The 11583-nt window shown below is 33.7% G+C and overlaps 1 protein-coding gene across 1 annotated transcript in view; it reads left to right on the top strand.

Annotated features, from left to right (window-relative positions):
- The window catches only part of Sycp1 (synaptonemal complex protein 1), a 154773-nt gene that overhangs the window by 88401 nt on the left and 54789 nt on the right, over positions 1–11583 (top strand). The window contains 2 exon segments of the mRNA XM_004648982.2: positions 3452–3514; positions 3665–3727. Coding sequence (XP_004649039.1) covers positions 3452–3514; positions 3665–3727 — 126 coding nt within the window.

The raw sequence follows: 11583 nt of genomic DNA, 5'->3' as shown, positions 1-11583 counted from the left end.
TTTGCGGAACCAGGGGTTGAACTCAGACCCTTGTGCTTGCCAGGGAAGCACTTATTCCACTGAGCCATCTCCTGGGCCCCTTGTGTTAACATTTTTAATCTTATGTCAAATAATATTTTTTTAGGCACGAAGCATTGAATGTGAAGTTATAAAAAAAGATAAGCAAATGAAGATACTGGAAAACAAGGTATTTTCTAATTTTAAAAAAATGTTTGGGAACATAAAATTTTGAAGTGCATGACTGAATACTGGTAAATTTATTTATTTATTTTACTATATCTCTGGCCATGATTGGATTCTTGAAGGGCAGGCCTTTTTATTATTTTACGTGAAGAAATTCACTTTTCTCTTCCTTGAACCTCTCTGCACACTTATGTAAACTTGACCTTATATATAATAATCCTCTGGAATGTATAGTTCACTTTCAAGAAATTGTGATTTCTAACACTATTTTCTTTTACTAGGGTGTTCTTATAAAATTCTTTGTTTCTGTGCTCACAGATTTTTCTAGAAATGAATTGTGAGAGTTAAAGACTTTTTCAAGAATTTCTAGTCATTCTTCCAAATACATTTTAAGTATCTTTAAACTTTTAAAAAGAACTATTTTAGGAAAAAAGATATAGCCCTAAATTTGAAGATTTATATTTAAGGGATGCAAACATAATTTTCAGTGCCTTATACAGAAAGAAGAAAGAGTGTGGGATGGTTGGAGTGGGATGGGGCAATCAAAACATCCAAAACTAATACCTCTTATAATATGTTAGTATAAATATGCACATGTTTTATACTGTAGCAATGTCAGTAAAGATGATTTGTAGGAAAAGATAGCAGGATAAGCTGCTTGAAGAATAGACGACTAAGAAATACATGCAAAACTTGCTCTGACAAAGTAACAAGTATTTTGACAGTGTCTTGGAAGGGCTGGCAAGAAAGCTCAGCAGGTGAAGCACCCACTTAGGCAAGTGTATTGACCTCGTGTTAGATTCCTGGTGCCACATGCTGTGTTGCCCCTGCCCCTGGGTGCACGGAGCTAGCCACCAAGACTGTGCATGGTGGCACACACCTGTTATCCCAGCGCAGGGGAGGCTGAAAACAGGTGGTAGATCACTATAAGTCCTAGCTGCATAGTGAGACCCTGTGCTAAACACATTAAAAAAACATTGTCTTGGGATGATAGTCTTTAAATATGATCATTTATTTGGTAAGAGCAAAAGTCCTTGATTTTCTCTGAATAGTTTTGTTTATTTTTTGTATTTTAGTACAGAGTTTACAGGGTCTACAGGGTCTCACTATGCAGATCTGACTCCTAGTTTGTTTTTTTATTTTTATTTTTTATTTGGCAGAACCGGGGATTGAGCTCAGGTCCTTGCACTTGTCAGGGAAGCGCTTATTCCATTGAGCCATCTCCCTGGCCCCTATCTGACTCTAGTGATTTGCCTGTTTTCACCCTCCCAAGAGCTGGGATTAGAGGTGTGCGCCACCATGCCCAGTCTCAGTTGCTGTCTCAGCACACCCCTGGGGCAGGGCCACCATGTGAATAGTTTTAAATTTCAATTAAAGTTTGTATTATTAGAAATTGTAGTTAATGTTTTTTCAAAGCAGCTCAGCTGTCTTCTATGGTCTCCTTGCTCAAACAAGCAGTTTTAAATCTAATTTCTTTAAATATTTGGGGTTACATTCCTGGAGTACCTTCAAATTATGAAAAAATGCAAATATCAGATATGGTGAGAAAACTTATAAATGCTTATTTTTATTGTTTAAATGCTGAGTCTCCCATGCTATTTAACTCAGTAAAATATTAATAAAGTCATGGGTACATGACATTTTGGTTGTATCTTATTGATCCTAAGAATTGAAAAACAAAACTGAGAGCCCTCAAGATAGCTATACACAGTACAGCAACCTGTTATGTGAAAGTGCTGGTGCATCTGTTGGATATGAGTTAGGTAGGGTAGAAATCAGTATCAAGAACTGAATAACACTCTTGAATTGGCTACTTGAAAACCTCCTGGCAAAAAAACCCCCCAATTGCCAAGGATATTTGCAGTTTCTGTAAAATCGTAGGAGTTAACAAACATAGTTAGGTTCTAAGGAAAAGTCTGTGAATGAGGCCATGAAGTCTGAACTCAACTTTGTGGGGGGTATGCTGTATATGTATTACATATTCCATGTCTGACAAAGCGCTGTCTGAAATCTTTCTGGGTCTGATTTTGTGCTTTGCATTTTCTTCTGATTTTTACATGTTGAGCCTTATTTTGAAATTTTTATGACTTGTTTTCTTGGAGTTTTATCTGTGGGAATTTTTTAGACTTGTGAGGAAGTTGCTATCTCACCCAGAATGTTTTCTTGAAACCACTTCTAAACAGAGGCCATTTAAAATTAATTGCTTGATTTGTAGTTTTTTGGATTATACAAGTCAGCCTGTGAAGCGATATAAGGATACCTAATGGTTACAGACTTTTTCAGGGAGGACTTCTTTTCACTTAGTACCAAAGTAAAAGAAGTTCCCTTACTGTACCCTTCTCTGTAAAAGATTTATTTCTTGCTTTTCTTCTCACTGACCTCTAGTTTCTGGTTTAATGTGAGCTTGTCTTACTGGATTTTTACATTTAGGGGACTGTAATTTTTGTCTCATGTTTTTGTCATCCTGTTTGGGATTCTGCAGATGTTTTTAGAACAAGTGCTGGCTTGTGTATTAACCTGAAACCTTAGTATCATTTTATCGTGCTAACTTTAATCAAATTCTTTACTTATAAGCATTTTATGTTAAAATAATTATCAGGAAGCTCATTCAGGGCTTCATATTAGTATTTTTTCCACCAACAATGGAAAGCTTTATTTTAATTTATTTATTTTATTTTTTTCCGCAACTGGGAATCAAACTCAGGCCCTTGTGATTGCCAGAGAAGCGCTTATTCCACTGAGCCATTTCCCTGGCCCCGAAAACTTTTATTTTTAAAGTAAATAAAATTATTCAAAAAATTTTACATGCTGCTGTGTTCTTATGAAATTCATGTGAAAGTCAGTGAAATGTTTATTATTGCTTTTTAAAAGCGTTTCCTTTTGCGTTTTCTGAAAGAGACCCTCTGTAGGTAAACATCTCAGAAAAGAGAAAGGGGAAAAAAATGAGTAAGGAAGAAGACAAATTATTCTTAGCTCTAGCATCTGCTTTTCATTAGCTATTTAATAATGTAATTCAGTCTTCTGTATAGAGTTGACCACAGAGCACATTTATTTAAAATAGATGAATTTATGTCATTTAAGTAGATTAATACTAAGAATTTCAAGTTTATATGGTAAACTATGAAAATATGTAACTTTACATAATTTTTTACATTAATGGAATGAACACATGATTTGAAGTGAGCTTGATGTTTATGCAACATCTGTATTGTCTGAAATTGTTTATTTTGTTCAAAATTAGCTAAAAGCTAATTTCTCAATTTTGTAGTGTAACAATTTAAGGAAACAAGTTGAAAATAAAGGAAAGTATATTGAAGAGCTTCAGCAGGAGGTAGGTACTGTTTGTAACTTCTCAATATCAAATATTTTTGCCTTAATTTTAGAGAATAATACTTTGTTTTCTAATAATTTAAGCCAGTGGCAGTTATATAAGTTTAAAATCCTTAATGTTAAATATGATTCTGTCTTTGACTTGTTACAGAATAAGGCCTTGAAAAAAAAGGGTGCAGCAGAAAGCAAGCAACTGAATGTTTATGAGATAAAGGTATTTAACTGCTTTAGTTTAAAAAAATACTCAAATACATGAGACTTTAGAAATGTACCATTTATTCATTATATTATAACCGTTACTTTCAACGATAACTGTCTTTTTGGGAGATCAGTCCATAGGTATGCTATAATGTTCACCATTGTGATACAGGCAGTTAAAAATCGTTTAATCTAGGCTCAGAGGAATAAGCACTTCCCTGGCAAGCGCAAGGGCCTGTGTTCAATCCTTGGTTCCACCAAAAAAAACCCAAAAAACCATTTGATCTCCTTAAAAGTATATGTGTGAGTTCTATACATGTGTTCATCTTCTTTATCCATGCATTGTAAAATGAGATAAGTTTGAAATTTATATTTAAAAAAGATTCAGATATGATTATCCTGCTGTGCAGGGATTTGAAAACTATCAGCTTTGTATAAAACAATTTACTTTTGTAGCCTCAAATTGAAGACAAAACAGATGTTTATCAATAGTATGAATATCAGCCAATAAAAAGTCACCCTAGGGACTGGTGAGATGGCTCAGTGGTCTAAAGCACCTACTTAGAACAAGCTTAGCAAATCACAGGGACCGCGGTTCAATCCCTCAGCACCACATGCCAGCCAGCCCCGCCCCCTGGTGGGCTGAGCTGCCCCCCCCAAATAAATAAAATTTAAAAAAAAGTCACCCTAGGATAACTCAAATGTTAGAATTTTTTGTATATTTTTCAGGCAGCTTTGTAAAAAACATATTCAGAGATAGGAAAATATAATGATAGAATAGATGAGGAATCTTAGTGAAGAAACAGACTTAAAAAGAATTTAAAAAAAGGTCTAAAGCTGAAAAATGAGTTAAACCAAACCATGCCACGCCATGCCACAGTTCTGTGTGTTCCTAAAAGTACATTGAGACAAATGAATAATATGTCAGTGAAATTGAAGCTAGATAAGGAGAAATTGTCTAGCTAGAGGAATACAGAAAAGTTTTTTTTTTTTTTATTTAAAGAGAGGACTATCAAGTGATTTTATTTTATTTTATTTTTTGGCGGAACCGGGGATTGAACTCAGATCCTTGCGTTTGCCAGTCAAGCGTTTATCCTACTGAGCCATCTCCCCGGCCCCTATCAAGTGATTTTAAATGTATAGAGTCCCTGAGAAAGTGAAAGAATGGGGCAAAGAAAATTACTTAAAGAATTTCTAAGATAAGTCTTGCTTTAACATTAACTTGAAGATCTATTGCCTTCAGCAAATTCAAAGCAATATTTAAAAAAATTATATATAGGCAAGTATATCTTGGACAAAGTTAAAACAAGGTAAAGAAAATTTTATCAGGCAGTGAGAAATGTCACACTGTAGAATAGTGACACAACAGATGACTGAGTACATTGCAATCCATATGACAAAATGACGTTTGTAAAATGATGAAATAAACAATCAGTCCAGAATTCTGTACACAGCAAAAATAGCTCTTTTTTTTTTTTTTGTGAAACCAGGGATTGAACTCAGGCCCTTGCGCTTGTCAGGGAAGCGCTTATTCCACTGAGCCATCTCCCTGGCCCACAAAAATAGCTTTTTAAAAATGAGTTTAAATTATGATTGGCGCTACAAGAAATGCTGAAGGAATTTTTTTCAGACTAAAGGAAAATGACATCAGATGTAAACTTGGAATAGTAAAACAAATGGAAAGCATTGGAAATGGTAAATGTGTACATGAAAGCTACATATTTTTCTTTTTTCTAAATTTTAAAAGGATCTATACTGCTACATTATTTCAAGATGAGGGCTGGCGAGATAGCTCAGTGGACTAAGCACCTGCTTTGGAAAGCATAGATAGGGACTGGGATTTGATCCAGGAGGATCAGTATGAGTAAGAGCTGCCTAGTGAAACCCTGTTCAAAGAACGAACATACAATTAAAATGAAAAATAGACAAATCCATAATCATAGTTGGAGATTATAAAATCTTTTCAACAAGTGAAAACATCTTTTAAAAATTTTTTAGGGATATAGAAAATCTGAACAGCACTTTTCAGTTACCTTGATTTAATAGACATTTATAGAATTCTAAACTGGAAGGTATAAATTTTTTAGAAATGCATATAGAATGTTTATCCTAAAGATAGAACAAGGTCAGGGGTAGGAAACAAATCCTCATACAATTCAAAAGTGTGAAGTCTCACAGACTATATTCTCTTTCTATCATAGAGTGAAATCAGAAGTAAGAAAATGTAAAATATTAGAAACGTGTATCTGTTAGAAAATGAAAATAATTAGAAAATAACTCAGGGCAAAATCAGAAATTATTGTAAATGATAATAAATATTAGTAGAATGCCAGTGAAGGAAATTTGTAGGTTTGAATGTTTATTTTAGGGGAGCTTTATTTTTTGTTTTTGGTGTTGACTGAACCTAGGGCTTCCAACTTGCTAGGCAAGCTTTATACCACTGAGCCAAATCTCCAGCCCCTAAATGTTTATTTTAGAAAATAAAAAATGATTTAGGTTTTTGTCTAGAAACTTAAAAGGAGTAAATTAAATCCACAGAAAATAAAAAGAAATAAAGACATGGGAGATAAAGTAGCAAAATTTATTCTTTCAAAATGTTAAATTGATTAGCTCCTAACACATACATAGGACAATGGGAAAAATAAAGACTTCTCAGTGTAGATACTATAACCATTAAAAGAGTAGCAAGGGAGTGTCACAGAATAATTCATGCTAATAAATTTGAAAGTTAGAGACAAATTTCTTATTATGAGTTGTCATAAAAAAGTCTCCTAAGTAAAAATTTGGATCTAGAACTGAATGTGGTGGCGCATACCTGTAATACCAGCAGTCTGGGAGGCTGAGATATGAGAATCTCAAATTCATGTCCATTCTGGGCAACTGTAAAGTTGCTTAGTGGGACCCTGATTCAAAATAAAAAAATAAATAAATAAAAATGGCTGGGAATGGAGCGCAGTAGACTAGGTTCAATCCTCAGTTCTCTCTCTCTCTCTCTCTCTCTCTCTCTCTCTCTCTCACCCACCCCCACACCCACACATAAAAAAACCTTGATCTGGACAGTTTCACTGGTGAATTCTATCATATGCTTAAGAAATAACACTCTTCTGCAAACTTCCAGAAAAACGAGAACATTTTTAAAGTTTTTTGATACCAAATATCAATATATTCCAAGAAAATAACAGCATCCTTATGAGTATAGATATAAAACTTTTAATAAAATTTTAGTTTATTTTAGTAATACATTAAACAGGTGGGCTTTATTTTAGCAGTCTAAGGTTATTTTAAAATTGAAAATATTGGTGTAATCTGTCAAGTAGTGTAAGAAAAAAATCATCTAAATGATTTCAGTAGTTGCAGAAAAGCATTTGACTTCCATAAAATCATACACGAAAGTTAAATTCTCTAGAAGAAAACCTGGAAAGTGTTCATGAGATCAGCAAAGATAGTTTAAAGATACCATCATTAAAAAGTCAGATAAATTAGACCATGAGAATTTGAAAGATCTACTTTTCATTAAGGTTTGGGAAATCTGGCTGTTGATATGCAGAATATTGAATATCTTATGTGCTAAACTAAACAAAAAATATATCCAAGATCTCAGTGTTGAAACAGACACTTAATGTGGTGAAAGACAAAATAGATAAAACTCTTGAAGACAGACATAAGTAAGGAAGGGCTTTTTGAACAGAACCCCAGTAGCATTAGGAAGAGTACCAATAATCAACAAATGGGATCATATTAAACAGCTTATGCACAGAAAAGAAAACAACCAATAGAGTGAAAAAACAATCTTCAGAATGAGAACAACTCAAACCCCACCCATAAATAAGAGATCCAATCAAAAAATGGGCAATTGAAAATGAATAAACACTTCTCAGAAGGAAAAAGCATGATAAATATATAAAAGAACGTTAAGTATCTCTGACCAACAGAGCAAGGCAAATTAGCACTGAGGTTCCATCTTAATTCTGAAAGAATAGCTGTCATCAAATCAGTAACAAATGTTGGCAAGGCTGTGGCAGGGCACTGGGGTGAGGTGGGGGACTTCTGCATGGGTGAGAATGTAATCTAGTACAACCACTATAGAAATAAATATGGATGTTCCTTGAAAAAGTAAAATTAAAATTTCCATTTGACCCAGCTATTGTCTTAGGTATTTTCCCAAAAGAGTTAGACATCATACAGCAGTGATACATTTATATCCATGTTTATAGAAGCACAACTTGGAATAACTAAATCTTTAAACCAGCGTACATGTCTACCAATAGATGAATGAATAAAGAAAATAGTATTTACACACAGTGGAGTATAGTACTGTTTTGTTATAAAGGAGTATAATTTTGAGTCACTTAAAGAAAATAGATGAATCGCAAAAATCATAAGGTTAAGAGAAATAGCTGAATCAGTTATATAAGCTTCCAAGGCTTTAATATGAGAAACACAAATATGAGCAAAATAAAACAATAGGTAGTAGAAAATCAACAGTGATATTGTATATTGTTATCTGAAAGTAGTCGTTAACAAGCATGCAAAATTGGTAAACTTTTTTTAAAATTAAGTATTATCTCTTCCTTTCACTAAACCAACAGAAATTAGTAGTACAATGATCTTAGCTACCTTTGTATGTGTGTATATACATATACATATTCTTATTTTCTTTCCTTCATCTCATTTGTTCTTTCCTTTTTAGCAGTTTCTTACCCTTTCACAATATCTATTGTACTTTTTGGATTTTATTTACTCTTTCAATATCTTAAGCTAGGGAGACAATACTATGATTTCACTGGTGAATATGGTCTGTAGTTTCATCCATTTGCCTATTAAAAAAACCCTTGAGTTTATCTTTATAGCTGAGTAGTACTCCACTGTATAAAAAATACATCTTTTTTTTATCCATTTCTCAGTTGATGGGCATTTGTGTTGGTTCCAAGATTTAGCTATGATAAATTGTGTTGCTCTAAACATAGGTGCACATATATTGCTGTGTTATATTTTTAATTCTTCTGGGAAAATACTCAAAAGGAGACTAGGTGGGCCAATGGGACCGCTAATCCTAGTTTTTTGAATAATATCCACACTGATTTCCATAGTGGTTGTACCAGTCTATACTCCCACCAACGGCATTCTTTGGGAGATACATCTTTTCTAAAAGGAAAGACCAGGAGATGAGGAGTGTGGGAAGTAAGGGAAAAGGAACTTAAAAATTATGTATATCAACTTCTTATAAAGAATATAATTGTGTATTGCAAACATGTACCAATAAGAAGGAGCATCATTTGGAAAATCATAATGAAAATGAATAGCTAAGGTATAAAGAATGAAAAAATGCTGATGAAACATTTGCTAATTATATATACCCCAAAGACATAACTCTTAAAACTCAAAAACACAAACATCCTAATTTAAAATGGGCAAAAGACAACAACTCTGATAAAGAAATGGGCAAAAGACTTGAATAACATTTTTCAAAAGAAGAAATACAAATGACCAATAAGTATATGAAAAAGTACTTGGCATTACTATTCCTTGTAAATGAAAATTAAAATGAGATGTCACCTCATACTCATTGAAATTATTATTAAGGGTCAGGGAGATAGCTCAGTAGAATAAGCGCTTGCCTGGTAAGCGTGAGGGCCTGAGCTCAACCCCTGGTTCTGCCAAAAAAAAAAAAAAAAATCAAAAAATTCCAGGAAATACCAAGTATTGATGGAGTTTTAGGGGAATTGGAATCATTTTTTTAAAAATTAATTTTACTGAGAAATAGCAATGAGACAGTTTCAAAACTGATTAGTAGGACAGTTTTAATAATTAATGCGTTGCATATTGTTGTCTTTGCAGTGGTTATTCATAGTACAAGATGGAGACATGATATCCTGTCCAAACACTATTACTAGAAATCTTTCTTCTCATGAATTAAGAGAAAGTAGCTGTATATCTATCTTATTTTGTATATAGATACAAAATGGTCCTTCATTTGTATCCCCTTTTTTTGCTTAGTTTTGTCAGAGATGATGGGTATTCCATTGCCATTTAAATATTGTTGGTTCGTGAATTCAGCAAAATAATCTGATATAGTCCAGTAGTCCATAATAGTAGTGGGTTATTTGTAGGACTGGCATTGTCTGAATCTGATGACTTGAGCCTTTTATAGCTCAGCATATTAATATGGCTTTACTTTTTATACCTCGTTTTTATACTTTTCTGCTGGATGGTTAAGACCAAGATAAAGCAAGACCTATATAACAAGAAAAGTAACTTTTGTATCTGCCAAGGTCAGTCACATCCCCTCAGGATTTACCCTGAAATCCTGTACCACAGTTTGTAGATCCTTTGTCAATGTTGTAGTTTCAATACTCACAAAAAATCACAGTTGGAAGCAATGCAAGTATGCTGACAGATGATATATACATGCATACATTCAGCCTTAAGAAAAATTGGAACTTCAAGTACATTGTTATGTGAAATAAGCTAGTCAGAAAGGGCAAATATGATTCTATGTGTATGAGATACGTAGAATAACCAAATTCATAAAAGTTTCAATCTTGCAAGATTTGAAGAGAGTTCTGGGGGTTGATTGCTCAACTGTCTGAATATATTTAGAAGTACTGAATTGTTTTTGGCAACTATAGTGACGTAGTGAGACCTGTTTCAAGATTAACAACAACAATAACAAAAATTGAGGATATAATTTGGTGTGAAAGACGTGAAACCAACCAACCAGGTAGACAAAAAGAAAAAATTTCTGAGTTTTATAGTTAAAATGGTAAAAATGGCAATTTTATGTTACTTTCCACATTAAACGATTGAAAAATCAGCAAAAGACTTGAATAAATACAATGGAAAGTGCACAAAAGACTGATTAACACATGGTGAAATGTTCAACATCTTTAGGTAAATGATAATTGAAAAACCCGCAACAGGATACCACTAAGCATGACAAACTACGTACTATAGAAAGCTCAGTGAAAATGAAAGTGTGGTACACATAGATAAAAAATTATTTCAAATGTGAAATAGTGGCAGTAAGAGCATGAAGGTTTATGTGACTCATCAATTATGCTGGGCCCTGCCCATAAGAATTGATAAAATTAAGAACAGCCACTGAACCAGGCATGGTGATACATACTTATTATTATTAACCCAGCGCACTGAGAGGCTGAGGCAGGAAGGTTACAAATTTGAACCTGACCTGGACAATTTACCAACTTAGGTGGGACCTTATTTCAAACCAAGTGCTATCAGCAACAAACTTCAGTGATGATAGTGATTCTCCAGAACCTGCATACATTTCTGTGGCATTATAAGATAATACAGTTACTGTAGAGCTGTACCTTGTTTCACAAATTTAATTTGTTCTAAGATTTTGAAAAAGATGGCTGCATTTTGTCATCTGGTGCAGTTTGCAACAAAAACAAAATTTTGCCAGGTTCTTCTGTTTGAGAACCAAATTATTTGCAAATACATTTGTGAACTGAAGTACTACTATACTTTGGAAAATGGTTTGGTATTCTCTGACAAAATTCAACATGCAGCTGCGATGCCTGTAATCCCAGTACTTGGGAAGCTGAGGCAGGAGAATTTCTGTGAGTTCAAGGCCAGCCTGAGCTACATAGTGAAACCCTGTCACAAAACACCACCCCCCCACCCCAAAATGAACATGCATCTTCCCTGTGACTTGACATTTCTTTTCCTAATGTATGTTAAAATAAAAGAATTGAAAACATGGTCATTAAAAGCCTTGAACAGTAATTTTTGTAGAAATTTTATCCAGAATAATAAAAAACTTGGAAAAAATTCAGATATCTGTTAATAAGGAGCTGTATTAACAAGCTAGGAATACATATACTGTGTATTTATATCTCAGAAATAAAA

This window comes from Octodon degus, unplaced genomic scaffold (assembly GCF_000260255.1).
Source record: "Octodon degus isolate 3935 unplaced genomic scaffold, OctDeg1.0 scaffold00140, whole genome shotgun sequence".
In the NCBI taxonomy this organism is placed as follows: Eukaryota; Metazoa; Chordata; class Mammalia; order Rodentia; family Octodontidae; genus Octodon; species Octodon degus.
Note: the sequence above shows the minus strand (reverse complement) of the source record. Positions and strands in the feature narration are given on the sequence as shown.